The sequence below is a fragment of the Haemorhous mexicanus genome, chromosome 28 (assembly GCF_027477595.1).
Source record: "Haemorhous mexicanus isolate bHaeMex1 chromosome 28, bHaeMex1.pri, whole genome shotgun sequence".
NCBI classification, from domain to species: Eukaryota; Metazoa; Chordata; class Aves; order Passeriformes; family Fringillidae; genus Haemorhous; species Haemorhous mexicanus.
The window spans coordinates 3,006,709-3,034,188 of record NC_082368.1 but is presented as its reverse complement, the minus strand read 5'-3'; the positions used below and the strand labels follow the sequence as shown (position 1 = coordinate 3,034,188).

The 27,480-nt window shown below is 40.3% G+C and overlaps 1 protein-coding gene across 1 annotated transcript; it reads right to left on the bottom strand.

Annotated features, from left to right (window-relative positions):
- Positions 1–387: 387 nt before the first annotated feature.
- Positions 388–27,290, bottom strand: MPP3 (MAGUK p55 scaffold protein 3). The gene is made up of 19 exons (XM_059869069.1): positions 27,142–27,290; positions 24,258–24,368; positions 22,854–22,972; positions 22,291–22,368; positions 19,317–19,397; positions 18,671–18,808; positions 17,389–17,470; positions 16,503–16,588; positions 14,976–15,050; positions 13,504–13,700; positions 11,439–11,503; positions 10,306–10,326; positions 8,592–8,633; positions 7,084–7,248; positions 6,184–6,264; positions 4,671–4,764; positions 3,813–3,921; positions 2,347–2,469; positions 388–715 (listed from the first exon to the last, which is right to left on the bottom strand). The coding sequence occupies exons 2-19, from the start codon at positions 24,280–24,282 to the stop codon at positions 536–538; spliced, it is 1,761 nt and encodes a 586-aa protein (XP_059725052.1). The 5' UTR covers positions 24,283–24,368; positions 27,142–27,290; the 3' UTR covers positions 388–535.
- Positions 27,291–27,480: the final 190 nt, after the last annotated feature.

The window sequence follows — 27,480 nt, the reverse complement described above, 5'->3', positions numbered from 1 at the left end:
TTTAGTGCCTAATTAAGGATTTGCAATTAATGCTTCTGTGTGAAGGGAAGCATGTTTGGCTGGCCAGTTGAACTTGTTGAACCTCTCTCCAAAGAACACTTCCCACCCAGCTGAAGGAGCTTGTTCCAAGGGGAACTATATTCTGAAGTTTTAAATCTAGCCACAGAATGTGTGGCCAAAGGACAAACCTTCCATCTTGTCAGTGTCTCAGCACAAAATGCTCTGGAAGTGTGGGAGCCTCTGTGAAACACCACTGTAACAAAATGCACAAGTTCCAGTCTAAAGATCAGTAAAAGACTGGACTGGCTTTTTGGTCTGAGTATCAACTTCTAAATGACAGCTGCTATTCACTAATTTTGACTCAGAAAGGCAGTGTCAGCTTGTGACTTTGTTTATTCTTTCCTCATACAGTCTTTATTTATTGCCTTCTAGGTAAGACCAGCAGTTTTGAAGCAAATTCAGTGTACTTCCCTTTTCTAATTCATGTATTTACAGAACATTTTTATACAGTCTTTCCCTCAAACATGGTCAGAAGCTATGACCTAACCCAGCTGACTGGCACCCAGAATGAATCCTTGTTCAGTTTATCTAACACACTTTTCAGCTCATTACATGCACTCTGCAGATCTTCTTTCACCAGTACAGTGTCAATTAAATGGCCATACTGCTCTTCAATGAATGCTGCTGAATTTAGAATTTCCTGCTGTTCTTCATCCTGCTGATCAACACAAGATGTTGGTATGAAATTTACAGCACGTCCTGGTTACTGGCATTTCAACGTATGTATATATTATTTTAATATATATTTACAATAATATACAATATATATATATTGTATATTATATATTTATATATATTGTATACTATGTATAATAATATATATAATTTTTTGTATATATCTAAAAGTATATAGTATTTTAAAGCACAATGAGTCATTACTTTGAGAATATGTAACAAAAGCTGCTCCCATTAGGAATAGAAGATATTAAAACTGAGATCAAGGAGCAGAATGCCACAGGCAGCTGTTCCAAAAAATGCAAAGGGCCTCAGGGAAGGGGGAAAATATGTTACAGGAGGGACAGAAAATGGTGATACTTCATTTTATGTAGTTTAACCCAAGATATGGGAACCATAATCCTCAAATCTGAAAAGAAATGCTGCATACCCTGTCCCAGTTCAGTATTTTTGAGGGCTTACACAAAAACTTACCAAGTGAACTAAGTTCTGTAACACATAAATTTAGGTTCAGGTTTACAAACATCACCAAGCTGCAGCTGGTCCAGGTTTGATCCTCAAGACATCCCCACACTGTTCTGTGTGTACACCATTAAACACTGGCTGGCACTGGTGTGGGTGGCACTTTGGGGGTATAAAAAAATCACCTTTTGATGGGCTGCTCATCAGAAATGTAAAATCATTGTTGGTTTGTCTGAGTTCAGCAGCGACTTCCTGTCACTGTGATATTTTCTGGAAAATCCCTCTGCCAGGATCTTTTCTCCTGAGAAGCTGGGAAGCTTCAGCTTCTCCTTGCTTTGCTACTTTAGAATGTGATTTGGAGAATTGTTTACCCAGCATGTGAATTGTTTTTAATTCATGACCAATCCCAGTCCAGCTGTGTTGGACTCTGACTCAGTCATGAGATTTTATTATTCATTCCTTTCTAGGCCTCTGATGTCTTCTTTCTCTTTCTTTAGTGGAGTTTTTAGTATATAATTTTCTTTTAATATAATATCCTAGTATAATAAATCAGCCTTCTGAGAACTTGAGCCAGTTCTCATCTCTCACCTGGTCCTGAAACCCACAACAGTTAATAACCACAACCTCCCCTGCTGCAGCATGGTGAAGTACCCAGATCCAATGGAAGACTGGCACTTGGCTTTGTGTTACTTTAAAACTTTAAAGGAATCAAAAATTCCATTCTGAAATTCTATCTGAAAGGCTCCAGGACCTACTGAGTGCCCCATTTTAACTCCTGTTATAGGAGAGGAGCTCTTTCATGGAACAGCTCTTTCACTTTGGGGGTAAAACAAAATCCCCTTTTGATGGGCTGCTCCTTTCTCATCAGAAGTGTAAAATGATTGTTGGTTTATGTGAGTTCAGCTTCCCCTGCTGCAGCCTTGATGAAGTACCCAGATCCAATGGAAGACTGGCACTTGGCTTTGTGTTACTTTAAAACTTGGGTAATAAGGAATCAAAAATTCCAGTTTCTGAAGTTGCACCTGAAAGGCTCCAGGACCTACTTAGTGCCCCACTTTGACTCCTGTTATGGGAGAGGAGCTCTTTCAGTGCTAGCCCAAATTGTTCTTTCATCTCTAAAAAGAAGAGATCAGAAGTTGGAATACTCACAAGAGGGGATGAGATTTCTTCTGACATGTGAGATTTTAAGACATGTTTTTTCTTTTCTGAAATGAGAGGCTTCACAAAGATGACATAAGGCTTAAACTCAGGAGTCCTCAAGTGCTTTACTGCCTGTGAACAGATGAGTTTTGTTATCAGACTTCTTTTAGCCACATGTCCACAAGACTCAAACTGGTTTCAGTGGTTTCACTGGTGCTGTGGTGTGAAGTCCTGTTTCCTACACATCTGACCACAGCAATCTTTTGCTCTTCAAACAAAGGCTCATGCCAGTGAGCACACAAGAGTGAATGGAGCATGGCCTGAATAGCACTGGGATTCCAAGGGCCAAGGACATGGCAAAAAATACTGAGGAAAGTATAAAAACCCCTGATTCATGGGCAAGTTATGGCTTGCTTCACCTAAGCAGCAAATTTATTTAAACAAATTTAATTCTTTGAACAACTGCTGGACAATCACCTGGCAGGCACTAAATCAGGAAATCTGATCTTAGCAGTCAGTTCTATGAGATACCCTTGAATTTCAGGGCATCCTGAGAAACTGCCTTAGCACAACACTGCAAATTTTAAACTTGGAATTCATCTGAGCTAGTACCACAAGCCTTCTCCTAGCCCAGTCAGAAAATCTGGATCAAATTTTCAAGTATTAACTCACAGCAAGGGGGTAATAAGAGCTGGCACTGCTTACACTGCTCCTGTCCTGGGGTGATTCTGTATTCTGGGGTGTTCCTGCATTCTGTATCTGCACCCAGAAATGGGTACTGCACCCTTGAGATCCTACAAATGAGAGCCTTGGGGGGTCTGGGTGTGCATGGCCAGCAGTTTTAAAATCAGGACTAGAATGGAAAGAACAGCTTTGTTGTGAGGGTTCTCTCTAGGACCTGAGCAGGCTGGGACAGAGTTTTTTAAAATCAGAACTAGAATGGAAAGAACAGCTTTGTTGTGAGGGTTCTCTCTAGGACCTGAGCAGGCTGGGACAGGGATGCACAGTGGTCCTACAGCAAGGGAAAAGTCCCACAGTGAGGATCACTAAAGAGACATCCAGGCTGTGCTGGATAATCCCTTTTCTGACCCAGAGATGGGTAACTGAGAGGGGTTTTAAAAGCTTTTATTCCATTTTCAGTCTCATGTGAAGGGTGAGACAACACAGATGTTATAATTCACACCATCACAATCAGAAGCCAATATTTCCTAATTTCAATAAATTATAAAGTGTTTTTTGGTCTATCAGAGCATGCTGTAAATGCCTTAAAGCCAATCATCTCAAATGACCCCTCGTGGCTCCCACTACAGTGCATCTTTCCCAGTTCTATTTCTCTGAAGTATCTAATCTTATTTGCAAGGCATGTCCCAGCTGGACTGTAGGAACTGTGAGCACTGCACTGCATTCCCAGGAGTCCCATTCTGCTCAGGCAGCAGGAAATGATATTTGCATTCTTTAAAAGGTGCAGAACTTACTTCAGGTACCACATCCACCAAACAAACCTTCTTTTTGGCCATCACAGACCGGATTGCCTCCAGACTTGTGCCATACAAGTTTTCTTTGTACTCTCCGTGTTCCACAAATCTAAAAAGTCAATGCACTTTTAAATACCATCTACAAAAAATATTAACAATATTTCACTTAGAACATTTGATAGCTGCTTCCTGAAGTCAAAACAGTCAAAGAGGGAGGAAAGAGGCAGAGAACTGGGTGTGGGTGGGGAGGGATTTTATATTTTTTACTTTTTTTTTTTCCTTCCTTGCTTTGTAGCAATTCTTCATAAATCACTAACAGTTAATGAGCACTACTGACAAAAAGGGGAAGAAGAATGGATATTTTTCACAGAAAACAGAACAAAGCTGGCAAGGCAATGGACTGCAATTCTCCCATCTTTTGGGAGCCTAGCAGAGATCTGAACTTGGAGAAAACATGTTCAGGCTCACAATGTCAGGTATAACCACAGGTTCAGTCTAGCACACACTTTCAGGGAGATTTGTGAATAAAACTTTTCCATCATATTAAACAGACAGTGAGCAGCCCAACTAAGTGAATCTGTTACTTTCACTAGATTCCATTCTCACCAATCATTATGCAGATTATTTAAATTCTACCTCAGGATCCTCCTCCTGATGTTATTCCTAAATTGCTGCCAGCTAAATGTTGGAGTTTGCTCTAACAGTCCAGACTCTGTAAAGAGCTTTTTACTTAAAGGCTGAATCCTTCAAATACAGCTTGTCCAACTTGTCACCTGATTTTGGTATTCATGTGATGTAAAACCAAGCAAGCAATATTTTTAAATAGTCAATTATACCAATATCTTAAAATGAACTCACTTGTTTTGCTGCACATCTGTCTCAAATGATTGCTTAGAAACAAAATTGTATTCTACTCCCTCTCTCTCATGACTTTTCCTTGACCTTGTTGTATCTAGAAGAGAAGGGAAGCAAGACATGGAGACACATCAGCCTTTGCAGATGTTTTCTCTGCTTAGTTCCAGTCACATTTTCCCAACTTCAAACAAAAAAAAACCTTCAAAAAACTTCAAAACTTCAAAAAAGTTACAGAGTGGCAAATTCAAATGAACAAAATATAAATCAGACCACAGAATTTTGTATTAAACTCAATCTCAAATACTGTATTACCAAAAATGAAGTTGTTTTGCTCCCAGGAGTGCTGTAACTAACAAAAAAAAAAAAAATTAGGAAGCATCCCTCTTACAGCTGGTAGATTTAGCAGAGTAAATCCTACAGAAAACAGTGTCACTTAATTGTCTGGATTCTGGACTTTCATTTTCTTGGAAAGCTCAAAAATAAAACCAGGAATATATAAAGTTATACTGAATTTACAGTAAGAATGTTGATGGCTGTTTCCCAAGGTATTGTGTGCATAATTATGTGAGTCCTTTACTTGTGGTGTAATTTCTGTTTGTAATTGTTATCACTGTAGGAGAAGTTTGATGATCATTCTGCAAATCTGTGCCAGACCATGAAAGTGATGTCTGCTATTTTTTTTGGTGTAGTTTAAATTCAAGTAGGAATTACTCACTTGAGTTCTTTTGCTAACTTACTGAAGTCTGCCCGAAAACCTTTTTTTTAAAGGTTTTAAATAATATATAAACAGTGCTCTCAATGTTAACTTCTTGGGTTCAAAAAGTAGCTTGTTGGGGAATAAAAATAAGAATTGATTTTTTGTGTGTGTGTCTGATAATTCCTTTTTTTTTAGAAAATAATCCAGTTAGAGAAATTCAGTGTAACTCTAGCCACAAAGCCATGCAAGAATCATCAATTTCTCTATTACTCTGACCTGCTTGTTTGAACAGCTTAAAATCTTAATCAACAGCTTAATGCTTAATCACCAACTTCAAATCTTGCCCAAATTTTGACTTGATTTATTGCTGTCTGCTTTTGTTTTTTAACTGCAGCAGTAATGCTGTTCTCAAGAAAAATCACCCTCTTTCAAACACACAATGTTCTGGCTGACTTTTAAGATACTATTTTATCCCACCAGCTCTTTTTGCGAGTCACATTCAATTTTTTCTTCCAGTATTCAGTTTTTTTTTTTAAGACATTGAGAAAATGCAATCTGCCCACTCAGGAAAACACAAAAAAAACCCCACTGAGCTGACAGAATTCCAAAGTGCAGATGTGCCAAGTTACATAATGATTTATTCACCTATTAAGGGCAAACATAGGATATTACAATGAGGAAAAAAAGAAGTACTTCAGGAATATTCATATAATCAATAATCAGAACAGAAATTATCATTAGTGCAGATGGCAGGACATCCATTAGACAGCATTTATGGAATACAGATGTGACAAACACAAATCAGTGAATTTTACTCACGTGGAACTGCAACACCATACTCCTGGGGGTTCTCTGACACAACTTTTTGCTTGAGCTCACTTAACTTGGCCCCCAAACAACCTAATAAAATAAAATAAAATAAAATAAAACTGTCTGACAGGTTGCTGTGTGAAAAGAAATAATGCAGAAAATGTATCAGTTTCACACAAAGAATATGATTCAGGAGTGTGCTTGAAGAAAGCTCTTCACAAGAGAACTCATGACCTGCTCTGCCATACTCTGCTTTGAAGATCATCAGGAACAAATTTAATTCTTTGAACTGCTGGACAATCACCTGGCAGGCACTAAAATCTGATCTTAGCAGCCAGTTCTATGAGAAACCCTTGAATTTTAGGGCATCCTGAGAAACTGGCTTAGCACAAGGCTGATAAGCTGAAATGAAATTGCACACAAAATCTTGATAGATAATTCTATCATCTGCATCTTCACCAACAGTTCTGACAGCCCAAACACTGGAGTAAAAACCAAAGGAAAGTGAGTAAAAAAATGAGAACTAGCCCTGCACCATTATTTTTAGAAGGATTTGGTGAATTTGATTCCTTGTTTTGTATTTTAATGTAATTTAAAATAAAAGAGAGAGTTGTGACAAGAACCAGAAAAATACTTTAAAAAACCCACCAGAACCACAAAAACCCCAAAATGAAACATGTAAGAAAAGCCTCTGGAAGTGCAGGATAAGGGAGGAGGGAAAAATGTGAAAATCGTTTAAAATGTAATTTAAAATAAAAAAGTGACTTCTGACAAAAACCAGAAAAACATTTAAAAAACCCACCAGAACCACAAAACCCCCAAACCAAACATGCAAGAAAAGTCCCTGGAAGTGTAAGATTAGTGAAGAGGGAAAAATGTGAAAAATTTTGAAAAAGCTGGGTACCTTACCAATCAAAACCACCAGCCTCTGCTGTTCACCAGGCTGTTGCTGATATTTTGTGACCTCTTCATATGTGAGGAACTCTGCTCCATCTGCCTGCTCTGCCTGCTTGCCTTCACTGCCACTGCTCTCCTTCTCCTTTCGACTCAACCTAAAGCTCCTGCGTAAACCAGCTGGGCACAAAAGAGAAAGATAAACCCAGATTTTCCAACTTCTTCAGCCTCAAGTTCTTGTCCTCAAATGGGAGTTATTCCCATACATTTTGTTTATAATCAAATCAGTGCAGATATGGTCAGATTGTAGGAGAAATCTGTAACAAAAGCTGCTCCCATTAGGAAAAGGTGGTGAAGATATTAAAGCTGAGATCAAGGAGCAGAATGTTACTGGCAGCTGCTCCAAAAAATGGAAAGGGCTCCAGGGAAGGGGGAAAATATGGATTGGGATAGAAACCCTAACTGCCATTGCATATGGGATAGAAACCCTAATATATGGGAGAGAAAACCTCACGTCCCATTGCATATGGGAGAGAAAACCTCACATATGGGATAAAAAACCTCACATCCCATTGAATATGGGGTAGAAAACCTCACATATGGGATAGAAACCCTAATATATGGGACAGAAAACCTAACATCTTATTGCATATGGGATAGAAAACCTCACATTCCATTAAATATGGGATACAAAACCTAACATCCCATTGAATATGGGACAGAAAACCCAATATCCCATTGCCTATAGGATAGAAAACATCACATATGGGACAGAAAACCTCCCATCCCATTGCATATGGAATAGAAAACCTCATATATAGGATACAAAACCTCATATCCCATTGAATATGGGGTAGAAAACCTCACATATGGGATAGAAACCATAATATATGGGGTAGAAAACCCATTGCATATGGGATAGAAACCCTAACATCCCATTGAATAAGGGATAGAAAACCTCCCATCCCATTGAATATGGGACAGAAAACCCAGTATCCCATTGCCTATAGGATAGAAAACCTCACATATGGGACTGAAAACCTCCCATCCCATTGCATATGGGATAGAAAACCTCATATATAGGATAAAAAACCTCATATCCCATTGCCTATAGGATAAAAAACCTCCCCTATGAGATAGAAACCCTAAAATCCCATTGAATATGGGACAGAAAACCTAACATATGGGATAGAAACCCTAATATATAGGATAGAAAACCCATTGAATATGGAATAGAAACCCTAACATCCCACTGAATATGGGACAGAAAACCCAACACCCAACCTATAATAAAATCCCCCTCTCAAAACTGTAGCTGCCAAGTATTGGTTATGCCAAAGTCAGACCATGCCTCTTGACAGAGATAATTGAGATTATGAATGTGTGGGAAGTTGATTTCAATAGTCCAGTTTGATTTTTTTCATGTGGAGTTGGTTTTTTGGGGGGTTTTATTGGGTGGGGGTGTTTTGTTTCCATTTTGGGGTGGGTGTGCCAGGGGAGAGGTAAAGGGTTTGGTTACTCACCTATGTAGTGCCCATTGAAATATCCTTCACAGTCACAGTCTTCTGCAAATTCCAAAGCAAGGAAGTGGGGAGAGGCCACAGGGGAAAGGAGAGTGAGAGGGAGGAAGGAAATATCTTAGACAATGTGTGTGATACAAGTCTGGCTCATTGGTAAGGAAAGAAACTTTACATCCTGCATTGTTTGCAGGTACTTTTTAAACATAATCATTGCTAATACTAAAAAAATACTTCCATTGACTAGTGGTTTATATTTGAAAAAAATCCTTGACTTTGATATTGAACTAGAGAATTTCATATCTTGGTATTTACAGTTCCCAGAGTTTATGCCTTGCAGCATTCATGACATTTGATGAGTGCAGCTGGTGAAAATATGAGACTCAGACTTCAGTAAAAAAGAAGACTCCACAAACACAGAGCTCTTTTTTTTAAATTAAAAACCTTATAAATGAGTATGATTATATAAGAAAATTACCTCTTCTGATATTTCATTATCATCTGGGCTTGACAAAAGGGCATCAGAAATTACAAGGATGAACTCTAACCCCCTTCATTTTGACCAAGTTAAATTATCTTTATTAAAAAAAATAAAGATTTGATGCTTTGGTCACATGCATGTATGTAAAATACCATGTTAAAAACCCCCAACCTCCTCAAATTACAACCACCTCCAAGGCCCCTGAAGTGTGCACAACAAAACCATGATTCTTAGCTACAAAAAAATACTGATATCCTAAAAAAAATACTGAGTTCTCAAACTTCCTGAAAGAGGGATGCCTAGTTAACATTTAGACACCTTGTAATATTTACAGAACTCCACTCATTTTGAGGTGGTGGTGTATGGGATAAAGTAAAATATCCAGCACTGGAACCTTTAACCAAAGGTGCCAGTCAAGAGAGGACTTTGGTTTTTAATGAATAACTGTGATCAAGCAAAGCCCATGTGTACTCCCAAAAGATTGGAGTTTAAGAAATGAAGAGAACATTAAGAAAAAACACAAATTAAGAAAAAATACTAACAGCAATAAGATCATAGCTAAGGTCAGAGCTGTTTTGTTTGTTTTCTGCTGTTCAAGGCAGGCTCTTTCAGACTGTGTTTGACAGCTGCCCATGGCTGCTACACTCTAATTACAGAATATGATCTGTACTTTCATCAAAGCTGATGGAATATTTAATACTTGGAATGTGAATATCAACAAGCAACTGTAATGTGAAAAAAAAACCCCACAGCATATGGAATTGAACAGGAAATACCTGACATTTGGAAAGGCAGCTGGTACATGACATATAAACTGCACAAGCCCAACAGAGTAGCTCATAATGAAAATAACACAGAAAACAATGAAGACAAATCAGGATTGACAAGGGTGCCCTGAAAGGTTAAACCCCAATATTTCTTTATTTTTTAAACATACCAGATACAAAGACTGCATTTAACTTGCCAGTCTTGACCTCACTCAGAAACCTCCAGAACATGTAAATACATCTCAGAACACAAATCTTTTCTCTTGAATCAGAAAAGCAAACTTGGAAGTCACCATTACTTAAGTCATCAACCTGAATTAGATTAGTTTAAATAATAATTCACAAAGAAAATGTTCTAGGAACAATATATCTACTGTTCCCTTTGGAATTGTAGAAAATTGTATTATTTTTATTTTAGGAAATACTTTGGTTGTTTATATTCAGACAGAAAGTGAGTTAGGAGAGCACCTACCTTTGTCAGAAGACTGATCATCTATAAGTTAGCATGAAAGGCAGAGTTAGGATGATATTAAAAGATGGACAAATAATTGAGCAAAATTAGAGAAAATGGAAAGGAAGGTTCAGGTTTAATTTGCTTAACAGGCAAATTTCTATTTTAAAAAAAGTACTGCAATACAATACCCTTATCAACTGATTAAAGAACTGCGGGCTGAAATGGAGTTGTTATAACCAGTGATCAGCTTAATTGTCTTGAAAACATCTGAGATAGAGCTCAGGCAGCACTCCTCATTACATGGCTCCTCATCTGAGTGTAATGGAAACTCATTTGGAAAAGCTTCATTGAAACCAGTAATGCTATTTTGTAACTTGATCGAGCATCTGCCCTCCTTGTAGCATGAGAATATTTGTAACTCATCATGCAGCAAAGGCAGAAATTCACTTCTGGTACTCCAAGGGATTCCAGAATCCTTGTCTACACAAGGGTGGCAGGCCTTGCACAGTCCTGGCTGCACCCAGCCACAGGCTTCCCTCCACATCAGCTGTGCTAAAACACCCAGGAGCAACAGAAACACCTTTTGGGGGAATTGTAACTCCTTCTGCTTTCCAGCACTTCCCAGCAATTTCCTCACAAACAGAGTTTTGTGAATAATTCAGTGACAGAGACTGCAGAGCTGTAAACAACAATCACTCTAAAGTCTACTTAGCACCAACTCTGTAACATTAAGCCTGAAATATAGATTATATTTCCAGCTTCAGTGATTTTTATCCTCCTTAAAGCTACATTTATTTTCACATGAGTTTAGAGCAATTTCATGCACTCATAGATGAATTTCCAGAAGATGCATTAGGTTATTTTTGCAGCTTTCAAGTTTCAAACCATAGAGGAAGTGTGAACAAATTTTAAGGCATGTAAATATGTTCTTGAGAGCAGGAAGAGAGGGACAGCTATGATTTTGGAAAACAATAGGCACTAACAACACTGGGTAAAGCTCAAACCCAAATCCTCCTCCTCCCTTGTGTCCATGCATGTTAAAAATATCAATCAGTGGCAAATCCACTCAAACACATCATTGTTGAAATAACAAACAAAGCTAAGAACTTAGTATCAATTAAAGCATCACTGAAAGAACAGAACAGACTCACATAATGGTTTCTTCAGAGTTCTGGTGTTCTGCAGGGTGCCTGTTGTTCTCCTGTAGGTCAGTCGTCTGGATGGAAAATAATTCTATTTTAGATATGGCAACTCAGAATTATAGAGAATTTATAGCATGGGAAATAAAGAATGACACAGTGCTTTTTCAAAAAAAAAGTTAAAATGTTTCTGATACAACTATTTAAAAGGTTTTATTTAAAACTATGACAGTCTCAGATTGTTAGCTAGATTATTCAGAGTGTTTTCATTCCCTCCACTGGTAAGGGAATGAAAAGAAAATTTTAAAACATTTAAAGCTTTCATGTATCAGAGCATAGAAATCAAGAGTTTATCAATCTGGTTTTTTTTCTATTTCCCTTTTGCCCACATGATCTTTTTTGCAACATTAAGAAAACTAGATAACCTTAGTGCAAAGCAGCCATTGAGCTGTGCATAAGTAGAAATTATCCACCTTTTTCCAGATCAGTTTGAAGTTTTCTGTTATTTACTAGTAAACAAACCAAACATTGTGTGAAAATGTAAGAACAGAGCATCAAGCAAAATTTTCCTTAAGTGTTAAAATCACAAACCAGATCACATTTCCTATTTGCTCAACACTTCCCACGAAAAACCCAACACCAAAAACCCCAACAACCCAGCACAAAAATCCAGCCCTCAAGAAATCCCTCTCTGCTGGCAACTGAAACCACAATTTCCTCCCAAATTTTTTTTTTTTTTTTTTGCAATATTTAAACAGACAAAAAATGCTGCTCAGGCATTTCTACAGAAAACAGACACTGAAGGAATTTCTATTTCCTTTTATTTGTACATCTTTTTACTTGTTTACAACGTTGAAACAATTTAAAAGACTGCAGTGCAGCAGTGCAGCATTTAATGACACATATGGATGCCCAGGAAGAAGGAAACAGCTGTAGAGGCAAAATTTGCCTCATGTTTCAAAGGAGCTTTCATGTAGTGGAGCCAAGACCTCAATTATGGAAATGATGCAGGCCAGCAACAGCATCAGACCTGTTCAATTGTTAGATACCCCCCTCTGTAACACCCACAATCCAAAGAAGACATTTATAATGATTTGCAGCAAGAATCTCAAAGTGAGACCAGTGGATTAAAACAGATTCCTTCTCAAATAGGACTTCTGTACTGCAAAGACAAGAACTGAGGGATATTTTGCTTTAGAAGGTGCAGGTATCTCGCTGTGAAAACAGAGAAACTTCAAGCTCTAGGAGGTAAATACTCATTAGGAGCCAGAAGAAAGATCAGATCATAATATCTGTGCATAAATTCAAAAGAATTACAATAAATCAGTGGAAGGACAAGGCTGTGAAATACAGACACATAACCATAAGCCAAACTGGTTAAGAGACTGATATTGCACATTTCATTTCATCCATGTTTGTTTAGCAAGTGCTTGTGTCCTCATGCTACAAAGCATTTAGACAATGGGAAAATACTCAAAATAAGCTAGGAATTTTATTATATAATTGGAGAAGATGGAGCTTTTTAGCAGTTTCCCCTTAGCTGTATTTACCCTGGCATGACCATGCCTTTCATTTTCTGTGAAAAAAACCAGGCATTGTCACAGACATATTTTATGAAAAATCTTTTTGTTAGGATTTTTCTCCCGAGAAGCTGAGAGGCCTCAGAAAGGAAATGTAAACAATAATTATCTGCTGCTGTGGGATGCAACAGGAGCATCTTTGATTGGTCTCACGTGGCTGTTTTTAATTAATGGCCAATCCCAGTCCAGCTGTCTCAGACTCTCTGGTCAGTCACAAGATTTTATTATCATTCCATTCCTTTCTATTCCTTGCTAGCCTTCTGATGAAATCTTTCTCCTATTCTTTTAGTATAGTTTTAGTCTATCATTTTCTTTTAATACAATATAGATCATAAAATGATAAATCAGCCTTCTGAAACATGGAGTCAAGACTCTGATCTCTTCCCTTGTCCTGGCACCCCTGTGAACACCACCACAGGCATAAAATCAATTGATCAACAGAGTGACACTGTATACATGGGAAAGAAAAACAAATCCTGTAATCTGTGCTGACAAACCTTTCTTGGAACTGTTTTGAGGGGATCAAGCCTGCTCTGAGGTTGGTGTCCCCAACACGTTTGGCTTGCCACCACGTGGGATCATCCTGGCTCACAACCTCCAGCACGTGGCGTCGTTTGAACGGCAGCCCGGCCTCCTGGCAAGGAATGGCTCTGTCCTCCTTGGGGTTATAGCAGAAAAGTGCCCTCATAAACACCTGCAAGAGAAAGGGAACATGGCATTTCTTCTTGTCCTATCTGGAATTTTAAAAGTTTACCTTTAAAAGGCTTTCCCCAGTGCTAACACTGCTAATGATACATATACTTTATCCCTCCTGCAAGCACTCAAAAATACAGACAGCTGGCAGCTTATGCAGAAAAATAAATTAACTTTCCAAAATATACCCAGAATTGTGGAACATGAGACCCAAAAGACCAAAGTTCTAAGAAACACAGATCACAATCTACATTAAGTACAAAATGCAATAAAAGAATTGTGACAGTGTTCACAGGGGTCCCAGGATGAGGGAGGAGATGAGAATCTTGACTCCATGTTCAGAAGGCTGATTTATTATTTTATGATATATATTATATTAAAAACTATACTGAAAGAACAGAAGAAAGGATTTCAGCAGAAGGCTTGCTAAGAATAGAAAAGGAATGAATAACAAAGGTTTGTCTCTGACTGAGACAGTCTGGACAGCTGGACTGGGATTGGCCATTAATTAGAAACAACCAGGTGAGACCAATCCCAGATCCACCTGGTGCATTCCACAGCAGCAGACAAGAATTGTTTACAGTTTGTTCCTGAGGCCTCTCAGCTTCTCAGGAGGGAAAAATCCTAAGGAAAGGTTTTTTCATAAAACATGTTGGTAACAGGAATGGTTGAAAAAAAAATAAGGGGAGAGAAAAAACAGTAAAAATGGATTTTTGGCAAAGTTGCCCAGTTGTAAAGACTGTCCTTAAAAGGTTCCTTTAATGCATCAAAATCTACTGTTCAACTTTGGATTTGTATCTTAACACAAGAGCAGAACCACTTCAGAAAGTGATTTGTGGGATTCAAGGATCAGCAACCAAGAGCAGGGAGGCAGAGACACTGGCAGAGGAATCTTGTGAGGGACCAGATGAGCAATCACTTCTTGCTGATCAGGCAGGGCAGATGAAATGGGCTGATGGGGTCACATGGTGAATGCAGCTCTGCAGGTCCATTTTCACTCCAGTGAGTGGCAAAATGCCCAGAGATAATGGACAGACTGCAGCTGCCGTGGGGAGAGGAGACAGCAGGACACTCAATTTAGTTACAGGTACCCAAAAGAAGAGGCAGGATTTCAGAAATGCTATAGAACATGTGCCAAGATGGAGAGCAGAAGAGTCAAGAAGAGAAGGGTAGTGCACAAAAAGCCCTCTGCTATCTTTGCAGCTCAGTGAGGAGTCTGCAGGAGTGCTGCATTTACAGAGGGGTGAAGATGTGCCTCGGTGCTGCAGCTGCATACCTTGCTGTCCTTGAGACGATCTTCTTCTTTGATGGCTGGGATTATCTTCAGTGTTATTGACCCTTGAGACTGAGCCTGAGAAAAACAGAAATGGTTTTTTACTTTGAAGGCAGGACAAGGATACAATGCAGACTATTCAGGCTCCAGTTAAGGAGCTAGCAGCTGTCTCCTCCTCAGAACTCTAACAGGCCAAGCTAATCCACTACTTAACTGCATTACAGAGAACATCAGGATGTTCTATAACCCAACAACAGTGGAGATATCCACAGTAACTACCAGGCTAAAACTTGTTAAGACCTGCATTAAAATTCCTTTGTTTGCTTTTAGCAATTGCAATAATTTCTGGGCTACAGTTCAGAGTACATTACATACTTCTGCGGCTTTTAGTGCAACAATGACTTAAATTTTTTGCAAACTAATCATTTTAAAGTGCTGCTGTATTGAAAAATACTGCTGTGTTTGTTTTCTCCATATAGTAGCTAACTTGTTAGAATGAAATATAAGCATCTACAAAATAAACACCTACTTTCACTCTAGAAATCTTTGCTAGAAAATTACAATTATTAGTTATAGTAAACTAAAAAACATGTTTAGGTCCTTCAGAAATCTAGAATGGGTTTATCTCATGTTTTAGATGCCTTGTTTGGCATGAGATGAACTGTGTTGTAGGGAAGCCTGCAGTTCTGCACAGATTAAAAAGTAAACACAAACATTTGTAGCTTTTCTTCAAAAAATAAACCATGAAAAAGAAAGTGTTACACTTCAGGCATTAACTCACATGGGACATATGTAATTAGAAATTACACAGGACAGATAAATAGCATCCCAAGACCCCCATAAATAAAACTTTACACACTATTTCATAGTGGTTTTGATACCCCCTGCCCCCCAAGTTAAAAGCAGTCATTGGCATTATTTGGGATTATTGGATGTAAATTGAAATCAGGTGATGGAACTGCCACCAGTCTCCTTACTGTGCCCCTAACTCCACTCCACAGCAAGACAAGGGGGAACCACAGCACAAGAGGGAAATCAGAGATAAAGAAGCATAAGAGCTACACCACTTTCTACCAAGATTTGTGGCTATTCATGTTAGAGAAGCTTGAAGCAAGAAATTGCTCATGTCACCAGGAATCTGCTGGTAAAGGACAGACTGACAGCTCCACTGAGCACACGGACAAGACTCTCTTCAGCCTCCCAACAAACCACATTATGGATCATCCCCTAGGAGTGCATTTATAATTTGCAGCTTGCTTGCCATAAACAAAGCATTAAAGGGAAGTTCTTGACAGAGCAACATGGTAACTTTGTATTTGTATCTTACTTGGTACCAATCCAGTTCGCAGAAGTTTCTGAAGTCAAAAGGAGAAGACTAATCCACTGGGAGAAGAAAAACTCTTAATGCAAAGACAAGCAGGGATTGCATCTTTTAGCTCTATATTTTAAACTCATGGTTAAATTTCATCATCTACTGTAATTACTAGATCACCAAACAGAAAAGATCTTGAAATGAAAATCAGTGCAGACCAAAATCTGACTTATTTCTTCTGGTCGTTTGTGAAGCACAGTAATACCATTGACTTCTCTTAGTTCATCTCCAACATGGACAAGACCTGAAAAGATGGTAAGTAAATTAAAATAGGTCTAGAGACTGGAAAGCACTACTCCTCTGATGTCCAGCCTAAGTCATTAGCATGTACTTCCTCTCCTCCCTCAACCACACTGATGGATTTAGTACCACAGCCAAGTGCCTTTGTTGGACATGTGCCTCAGGGTCTCCTGCCTTTACTCCTAATGGCACTTTTTTTTTCCATGCAGCACAGTCTCAAAGGAGAGCAGCATGCAGACAGGCAACTTGTGGCAAGGAACTCTGGAAAAACACTATTTGGATCAGTATTAAGTATGCAAAACTGGAATAGTTTCATGAGTGTGTCCAAATCTTATGAAGTCAGGAGACACCCAGGAATATAAAGGCAGGAATGACACGTCAGTCACCTGACAAATCAATACCTCACACTCACAGAAAGAATGCTACACTGATTTTTTTTTTTTAACAAGCCATTAAGAGACTCTACAAGATTTAGTTTGTTTCTCCAGTTCAATAAGAAATGTGTACTTGCCATATATATAGCTACTGTTAACTGACATAAAAGAATTTCTCACTAAAGCAAACAGAAAACAACACATGATACACTGAATAAACCAAGCTACCAGATTAAAACCTAAAAACATTCTTTGCATTTTTCTAAAGCTCAAACATACTTCTTCCATCTCTGTTTTCATTTTTTCCTAATAAAAAGCAGATGTAATTAGATGGACAGATTACTGGTGAAACACAGAAATGCTAAGAGCATGCTCAGGAAACTTGAGAGGTTTCCAAATGCAAGTCAGAAATGAACTAGTGCAATCATACCACTGCGATCAGCTGCACCACCCCTCATGATCCTTGCTACAATCACAGCTCCTGTGTGTTCATCTCTTCTGATGGTAGCTCCCTGAAATAAAACATACCCCCCACCCAAAAAAAGGTAAGATATGTGCCCTGAATTCAGCAACCAGAGAAATAATGTGTATGCTATTATGTCTTTTCAACTGGAATTAATTTATTCTGTGGATTTCCTCTTTCTCCTTGATGATTTCCACCATTACTCAAGTTTTGCCCATGCCAAGTGATTATGGGAAGGTGCACCCACCTTCCTTTCTGCTGACTTTGGTAAGTGCTTATACTTCCTGCATTATTGTGGTCAGCAAAGTCACTCAAGTGTGCAAAACAGCTTATTGTAACAAATTCCTTCTTTTCTGACTCTTTATAAATACAGTCTGTCACCCTGATTTTTTAAGATTTTCTAAGCCTTCTGATGTTTACATTCTTGTAGCAAACTTTCTCACACACTTTCTGTAAATAACTTATTGTTTTGCATTCTTTTGTGGAAGAGGAGAAATTTGATACTGTTGGTTTGTCCAGTGTCATTGGAGAGGTGGCACTGTCACCCTCCAATCCCCTGTCACTTTTGGAAAACCATAAATGTTAAGAGTCAGAAAATAAACCTCCCTTTTCTTCACCCTGAGAGCAGCAGTGTGTGTGCTCGTGCTGTTTCGTGTCCCACAGTGACAACAGTCAGCACTTTTATATGCAAAAACAACAAAAGCCAAGTAATTGGATTTTTTTCCTACCTCTGCTGGCAATGCAAAGCTTTAATCAGAAATTCAGTCACTGCTCCCTTCTGTGACACACAAAAAGCAGATTTCTTTCCCAATACAACTGTTTTTCCTTAGGGAATCAATTCTTCCATTTCCATTTGTATAAAATTAGGACCTTGACAATATAATGCTTATATAGAGGTATCAAACATACTCTCACTGACTTTCATGCAAGTGAACACATGAAGTCATTGCATGTTAGCTACAGTATCAAAAGAATTAATAGATATAATCAGCATAATTGCTTCAACGTATACAATTTCTTCCCTGTGTTTCCTGGCATTATAAACTATGCCCACAAAGCAGCTATATGCAAAACTGTGAAGGTGCATTTATCATTTACTAAATTGGATTTTTTGTTACTTTATAAGCTTCAGAACACTCCAAGTTTCTGAAGGCTGTTTGATGACATCTTCAAGTATCTCCTCCATGCTCCCAATAACACTCTTGCTCCATAAAGTTTTATGACTAGAGATGGGTGATCTAATATGTACCAAGGGTTCTTTATTTTTCACTAGCCGAACAATTTTCACTGATTCCTCATCAAAATCATCATCAAAATTATCAGGCAGAGGTGGAAGAGCTGGGTCAAAGTTCTTCTGTGCTACAGTGTCATGTACTACAAGCATTGCCTGCATAAAGGAAATAAAAAACAGTCATGTAATGGAGTAATATTACAATTCCCATTCTCATGTTTCCAGTATTAGAGCAAAATTAAACCTCCCCCTTTCTACCCTCACCACAAATCCTCCAAAAAAGATTTAGCAATTACCTTACCCATCATGTAAACTATATACTGGTATATGTCAATATTTAAAATAAATCCAGGCAACAACAAAAACCAAAGTTTTTTGTGGGCAATGTAAAACAAAGTGGACAATGAAAAGCAAGAAGGTATCCTTCTTTTCTTTTCTTTTCTGGTCCCTCAGAAAACAGTAAGGAAGGGAGGAATGGAAGACAGCACGGTGCATTATGAAGGAAAGCTGTCTCTTTTCAATTTCCCTCATATCCTAAAGTCTGTGCAGGAAATCCCAGTGGAAAAGAAGTTTGGAGGAGGCTTCTATGTAACTTTTCTGTTACAAAATGTTCTATTATAATTCTGCAAAGGCATTTCTTTAAGGTTCCCAATGTGGTTTTTACCCTGAGATGTGGTGTTGACAACAGCTGAAGCAGCTCTTTTTCTTCATTATTCACTGGTGCTGTCTGCAATTCTTCTATTACCTTTAAAATAAAAATTTACAACCTCAAAATTAAAGGAGTCCACCAGACAAGATAATGTATTTACATTTCTGTTGAGTGTTTGCTAACATCTATCATCCATTAAAGTAGTGTGCACAGATCAGAACTGATCCCAGTCCACAGTGCACGAAACCTGAAAGAAACCAAAGTTGCTTTATCTATTTTTATTAGATAGTACAGGAAACAGCATTAGGAATCAGAATCATAATCCCTAAACACACATTTTAAGAGTTATTCAATCGATAGAATTTCAGAAGTGAGTTCTGAAATTTTACACTCTATATGGAATACATAAATGATACCTGAAACAACACTTGTATTATTTGATAAAAGACTTTAAACTTTTCTGCAGTCATCTAGTATTACCTGTGTGGAACATGCAACATAAGTTCCCTTGTTCCCCTGCAAAACCTGGACACCAAAATATGCCCTGGCCTCTCAGGCACTTTAAATGAAAGATGAGAGAAATAATGGAGGCACTTCTGCACTGGGCTGAGGGGGTGGGAGGAGAGAGAAGGCAGGGGAGGGAGGAGGAAGGGAAAATGGCTTGAGAAAAAAGAGATTTCCTTACCCTGTTAAGGGTTCTAAGCAGGGAAGTCATATAGCTCTATAAAAAACTTCTCTGCTATTCTAAAGATGGAAATTTTGTATGACTTGACAGGCAGCAACAATGAAACTGTTGTGGAGGTGGTACAGTGTGTGTGGGAACAGGGACAGGGGGTGTGCTGCATGTTAAGGGGGGCACTGGGGTCTCCTGACTTTGAGAAGGGAAATATTCCAGCTCCCAAACCTTCCACTGCTCCTTCCTATGCTAAGGTAGAAAACAGCTGCATGTAAAGAGCCAGCAAATGCAGAATAAATTTCACTTCACAGGCACAGGGCATTGTGTCACACACAAACCTAAGACACAACTCTGCTCTGTGAACAGACTGGGGCACAAACTGATTGAGAGCAGCCCTTAGGAGAGTGACCTGAGGATCCTGGTAGATGAAACATCAGATACATGATAGCAATGGGTGCTTGCAGTCCAGAAAGCCAACTGTATCCCAGCTGCATGGAGAGAAGCAGGGCCAGCAGGTCAGGGGAGGTGATCCTGTCCCTCCTCCTGCTCTCATGAGACCCCCTCACCCAGAGGTCAGTGGAGGTGATCCTGTCCCTCCTCCTGCTCTCATGAGACCTCCTGACCTCTGGGTCAGTGGAGGTGATCCTGTCCCTCCTCCTGCTCTCATGAGACCTCCTCACCCAGAGGTCAGAGAAGGTGATCCTGTCTCTCCTCCTGTCCCCATGAGACCCCCTCACCCAGAGGTCAGAGGAGGTGATCCTGTCCCTCCTCCTGCTCTCATGAGACCTCCTCACCCAGAGGTCAGAGAAGGTGATCCTGTCTCTCCTCCTGTCCCCATGAGACCCCCTCACCCAGAGGTCAGAGGAGGTGATCCTGTCCCTCCTCCTGCTCTCATGAGACCCCCTCACCCAGAGGTCAGTGGAGGTGATCCTGTCCCTCCTCCTGCTCTCATGAGACCCCCTCACCCAGAGGTCAGAGAAGGTGATCCTGTCTCTCCTCCTGTCCCCATGAGACCCCCTCAGCCAGAGGTCAGAGGAGGTGATCCTGTCTCTCCTCCTGTCCCCATGAGATCCCCTCACCCAGAGGTCAGAGGAGGTGATCCTGTCTCTCCTCCTGTCCCCATGAGACCCCCTCAGCCAGAGCAGTGTCCAGTTCCAGAGTCCCCAGTGCACAGACCTGTTCTGGGCACCCACAGGAGGATCACCAAAATGCTCACAGGGCTGGAACACGTCTCCTATGAGGAGAGGATGAGAGAGTTGGGATTGCTCAGCTTGGAGAAGAGAGGGCTTGGGGGAGACTTTACTGCTGTCATTCAGTGTGGAAGAGGTTTTACAGCAACTTCTGTGAGCCAGAGAGAAGTTTGATCAGAGGATCCATGTTTACCCCGAGAGAATTTCCTACCAACGTTGTTGAAAGAGAAACCAAGAAAGAAAGAAGAATAAATAAGAGAAACCTGAACTGCCTGTTCCAATGAGCACTTTGTTTGTCTCTGGTAACCAATGAGTAAAGTGTAAACTTATGAGTTTTGTAAGAACACATAAAAAGCATGCATGCCACAATAAAAACAGTTTAAAGCCTTCTGAAAATGGAGTGTGTTGCTTTGTGCTGTCTCTGTCTCAACTACAACAACTCAGCACATAAAGGAGGCTTACAAGAGAGAGAAAAGCTCTTTACCAAGGCCTGTAGGGACAGGACACTGGGCAGCAGCTTTAAATTGAAAGAGAACAGACTGGCTATAAAGAAGAATTAGATTATCCATATTTAGATTGGCTATAAGGAAGAATTTTTTTATGATGAAGATGGTGAGATGCTAGAACATCTGCATGGTGAGATGCTGGAAACAAGGCTGCCAATATTTCCAGCACTGGAAATGTTCAAAATCAGGATAAACAGGGCTGTGAGCAATCTGATCCAGGGAAAGGTGAGCTGCCTGTGGTGCTTAGATGAGATCACCTTTCAAGGTCCCTCCAACTCAAACCAACAGCAGTGCCTGCCTGGGCTGTAAGGGTTTTAATGCTGAATATAAGATTGAATGCTCAGCTGGGATGGCCTACTGTAGGACAGGGCCTCTCCCTTAGGAAGGTCACTCATAACATCCTTTCCTTCTAGCTGAACGGGTCCATCTTCAGTTGACATTTAATGACTTGGTATTTTTGAGCTCTCATTTCCTTGATTAATCATGGCCAACAGATTACCAAGACAGTTGAGGAAGATGAGAAATATGTTCACATATAGCACAATTGCAAAGCTTTGATTTGTTAGGAAAGCAGGCATAAATAATAGAAAAATTAGGAGACAAGAATTTTTACTCACATCTTCAACTAATCCTGCTGCACTATGTAAAACAGGAGTTGGACTCTGTCTTTCATAATGACGGAGCTTTTCATGAATCTGAAAAAAGATTATTCAGGGATATTTCTACAGAGAGATACAAAGCTTTCCAAATATACCCACACTGGAATATTTTTCTATTTAAGGAAGATAATTTATCTGAGATGTGTCAGAAAAATAATCTCTCTTAGGGTTATTTTTGTTTTGTTTAGGAGTCTTAGTTTTCTTTTTGCTCATGGTAGTTTCAGTCAGAAAATCTGTAAAGACTTTAGGAGCATAAGGAAAAAAATGAAACCATTTCACATTACTTTTTAGCTATGGGGCACTTTATGTTCATTTTAGCAAGAAGAGCAGAAAAATTTATTTCTGAACAAAATATGCTAATAGTCAAACATTATTAATGTTTGTTCTTAAACACACATATGCTTTGGTCAGTAGAGAATTCTTTAAAAAAAAGTTTGGCAAAGTAAATGGTTGATAAATCCAGGGAACAGAGGAAAAGTAAACTGTAAGGAGAATGTACATAAATAAATATAAACTTTTACCTTCATCAGGTAGCTGAGACTCCTTTCACTGAAGACATCCCTAAGGAATCCCATTTCCTCTTTATGATTTGAATCAGGTCTTAGCTGAGATGTCAAAAGGGCCAAAGTTTCGTGCAATCCTAAATTTAGATTCAGGACAGAACAAAAACATTGTACACAGGATTTCTCACTGGACCTTCTACTGCAGACTTAAAAGCCACTGCATTTATTTGGCTACCACATTGGTGATGATCAAATTTGCAGAGAGACTCATGTTTATCTCTTGTTTAGCCACCATTCCTTTTGCAACACTCCCTCTGTAAGTGGCAAACACAGCATCACATTAAGGCAAAAGCTAACAAAGCAATATATATAGATTAAAAAATTATCTTTCACATTTCCCACTTCTTGTTTATTATGCTTAGTTTCCAGAACCCTTTGTTTCCCTCTTACAAGTTTTGAATTTTAATACCACAGCAGACCCTCAAAATGACTGAATGCCCTCCTTTAGCAGCTCTACTTCTCCAGCAGCTGTGCTCACAAGTGTTCTCCTGCCCCTTCTACCTCTGAGGCACCTATAAAAAGCCAGGCCTGACCAGAGGAAGAAAGGACAGGAGTAGATTTCCATTGTGGTGGAATCAAAGCTTGAGGCTAGTTCTCTAAAAAGCATTTAAATCACCAATATCCCAATTTTGCAGCACACATGGCCAGACAAACACCAGAGTTTCCCATGTTCCCAGGTGAACCATGTCTGGGAACACAAGACCAAAACAAAACAGAAAATAAAAAAAGGTGGAGAGGGTTCAAATCTATTACTGTGGCTATTCTCTCCATGAACCTCAGAGTGGATTTTGATCCAGGAGACACAAACTCATTCCTGCTTTAACCCTAAGCACAATTTAATATCCATGACTTCCCCCTGGGCAGCATAATGGAGAAACTAGTAAAGTAGCTTTGAACAAAGTCACTTATTTTAAGTTAAAAGGAAGAATATTAACAAAGTTTACCAACCCCTGTTCATAAAATATTAAGAAATGACACAGCAAGCAGCAGATATACATGGGCTGATCTTTAACAAGCAGGTGTAGAAGGCACTGTTACACTGAGAGGTCCAACTTTGCCTACAGGAGCCTATCAGAATACATTCAAGTTTATCAGAATATGCTCAGCTCTATCAGAACATACTCAGCTCTGTCAGAACATACTCAGGTGCTCTAGGGTTATTAGGAAACTGTTTCCTGACAAACTTTATTAGTTTTCACTTTTTACATTCCACCCTCTTTCTTGTAGATAATTGCTCAAAAACTCCAGTTGAAGTCTCATAATTCTGTTTACACTTTACTCCAATTTGAATTCATTTTATGTGTGACACACCTATGGTAAGATTGCAGCCCCTGTTCTGTTGAAAGCATGCAGCTGAGTTACCTGAGTCTTCTGAAAGCACTGGCATGGCTCTGTTCTTACTCTCAGAGACAAATGTTCAACTTCAACCAAGAGGTTTGTTTCTTCTTTCTGGACTGTGGTTCAGAGGCAGTTCTGAAATAAGCAAACATAATACCTAAGCTCAAGCATGCAAGAAAAATGTCAGGCATGTAAAAATAGCAATTTTTCCAGTTTTCAGTTTGACCTGGATCAAGTAGAGTTCTGCAGTCATTCTGCCATGCAAGTAACAATGTAAAATACCAGGTTATGTAATGAAATGTAAGTAAAATGAAAAATACTAGGTTATATAATAACCATATTGGATCTGGGATAAAGCTAAGGCTGAAGAGAGTATCTCTCAAGATAAGTAGTTTAAACAGGTCTAAACTGTCTGAAAAACCAGAAGAGATGTTTAAAAGCACTGGGAAATATCACCTGCAGAAACAGAGCATCAGGAAGATGCCACACCACAAGATGTGCTGGGGCTTCCTAAAAGCTCATCTCAAAGAAATGCCCACATCCCTGAGTGCTGATGGGATCCATGCTACACTTACATGCAGCTCCCTAAAGCTGGCAGGACTGGCACTCTGCCAACCTTGGTCTCAGGTACTAAGGATGTTATAAAAAATAAAGCTACCTCCACTGCTCAGAAATGGCTTTAGATTCTCTTGCAGATTTTCCTTGTCACTCAGAGCAAATTACTCCAGAGCATTTTTTTTTTTAAATTTAAAAAAAAAAAACCCAAAACTGAATCTATGCATATAATTGCCAGTCCAAGATGACACATTGTGTTTCAGGGCACTTACAATCTTGTTCATGCCTATAAAATTCACTGGAGTAGTATTTATATAAAAATAAACTTCCATAACAGCACATATACTCCAACTCTTTGCTGAATACAAATAAGGATGCTCCTTGTGTTTCTATTTGTAGAGAAGTCTCTGATATTTTGGTTGCATGAATCAAGTTTGATGGTCTTCCAATTCAAATTTTCTTGACTAGCTGCCTGAAAATACCACAGTACTGCATGGCAAATTAGCATTTCCTTATTTAGAATTTTCTGGATTCCTGAGTTTCTCTACAACATAGTGAAATACTAGGCTCAACAGTCACCTGTGTTTTACACCCTGTATTTTCTACCACTTCCATTAATTAATCCATCTGGGTATCAAAACATAGCTGGAGTTCTCTAAATAAATTAACTGAGTGTTGAAATTTCACTCTAATCCCTGCATTGTGCTCCAGTGCACTATATATACACTATACCTTTATTTTTATATACTATACCTTTATTTAAACATTCTTATTACCTATTCCTTAGAAGAATATTTCACTCACTTCATGCCAAAGAAATTTATGGGCAATTCATCCATCTGCTTTGGTTCCTTGACTGTGGCATTTCATTTGATACATATTTAAATCTTCTCAAATTATTAAGAAATAATTTTAATTGCATGCTTCACCTTGCAACAATGTGTGCTTCCTACAGTTAAACCTACTTAGCACCAAACCCCACGAAAAGCCAAGGTATTTTCCAGACTCTTAGTGAAAAAAAAACCCACACAGGAACCTGAAAACACATTTCAGCATCTTAAAAACCTGACAGCAAACTCAGGAGCATCAGAATTACTCGAGTTAGGCAGAGCAATCAAAATGGAGGCTTCCCCTAGAGGCATCTTCCATGCTCTGTAAAAATCCCGTTACACAGAACTGCCTGGAAAGAACACTCCAAAGAATAGAAAGCATTCCACAGCCAGGGCAGACTCTCAGAGGTATTAAAGGCAGCCCCAGCATGTGATATTTTGCAAGATAGGTCTCAAAACCATGAATCTGTCCTCTCATCAATAGGCTCAAATAAACTTTTCCTCTTTAAAAATACCTACCTAAACCTTAATTCATTTTTCTTGGCCAGCTGCTCCCAAGACTGAACGCCTGAAGCACCTTTCTTACCTAGAAAAGGGGTTGTTAGTATTTGGAAAGGGCTAAATAAACTCAACTGATGCTCGCCATGGAGTCAAAGCAGGAGATAAAACAGAAGCTGGCATATCCCCATTAATTTACAGAATAAACCTATTGTGGTTCGCAGCCTAACACAACATAAAGCTTCTGTAATCCAGATTGTATCATTCCAAGCAGCAGCTGCTTTGAGAAATCACTTTTAACATTTTAACATTTTACATGGCCCTAGCGACCAGGTCAGAGGACAGACACATCACTATGCCAAGCGGGCCATAGGTGAGAGCTGACGGCCACACAGGATTTCCCCTCCTGGCAAACCTGAGTGAACCTGCCTCACGGGTACCTCCTCTAGCACGGAAAAAGACACCACTCTGGTGCTGAATGAAGCACAGACAAAACCGCACAACCCTGCTGGGCACCATGGGGCCGGACTTTTCCTCCGAGCCCCCCGGTGAGGGGCAGCCCCGGCCCGGCCGCGCTGGGCGCTCCGGGCTCAGCCGGGCAACCCCCGGGCGGCGTGGGGGCCCGGTGACACCGCACCGGCAACCCCGGCTAGGGCTGTCCCGCCCCGGAGGGCTTTGTGCGAGCTCCACCGAACCAGAGGCGATACTTGCGGGCCCAGAGCTCCTCACAGCCCCACCGCGTACGGAGCGAGGCTGCGCTCCGCACCGCACCGGAGATGGCCCTGCCTAAGCTGCTTCCCGAGCCGTGAGGCGAGCACGCTCCGGGCCCACACCCACCGGGGTGCCCCAGCCCGGACCGAGCTCCCAGGCACACCCAGCACACCCGCGAGTTCCCTCACGCCGGGCCGCGCCTCGAAGGCAGCACCGGAGCCCGGTCCGAAGCGCCGCAAAATGGCGCCGCCCCCGCCGCCTCAGCGGCCCCCGCGCCGCGCCCCGGGCCCGGCGCTGCCCCGGGCCGCCGTTACCTGCGGGAGCGGCCCGCGCTGGGCTCCTGCAGCGCTGGAGGCTGCCCCGGCCGGCCGCGGAGCTGCCCGCAGCCTGCTGCGCACCTCGCTCATGCGCCCTCAGAGCCGTTCTACGCACGCCTCCCTCCTTCCCTTCCCTGACTCCCTCCCCCAAGCTGACACGGCCTGAGGGGCGGCGAGCTCCGGAGCGGCTGGATAGCCCCGGAGCAGCGGTTCGCAGCGAAGTCGGGGCCTCAGCACTGTCAGGGTTGGCGGCTGCCAGCTCCGCTCCGGCGGTTCGCCCCAGAGCTGGCCGCTCCGGACGCGGCTGTCCCCAGGGAGCTCCGGGCGCACCTGGGC

Coding starts and splice junctions, on each gene's coding strand:
- MPP3 (XM_059869069.1), bottom strand. CDS start 24,282: ATGCCAGTGCTTTCAGAAGACTCAG. Junction 13,701..14,975: donor ATCGTCTCAAGGACAGCAAG/GTATGCAGCTGC, acceptor TTTCTCTTGCAG/GTGTTTATGAGGGCACTTTT. Junction 6,265..7,083: donor GAGGCTGGTGGTTTTGATTG/GTAAGGTACCCA, acceptor TTATTTTATTAG/GTTGTTTGGGGGCCAAGTTA.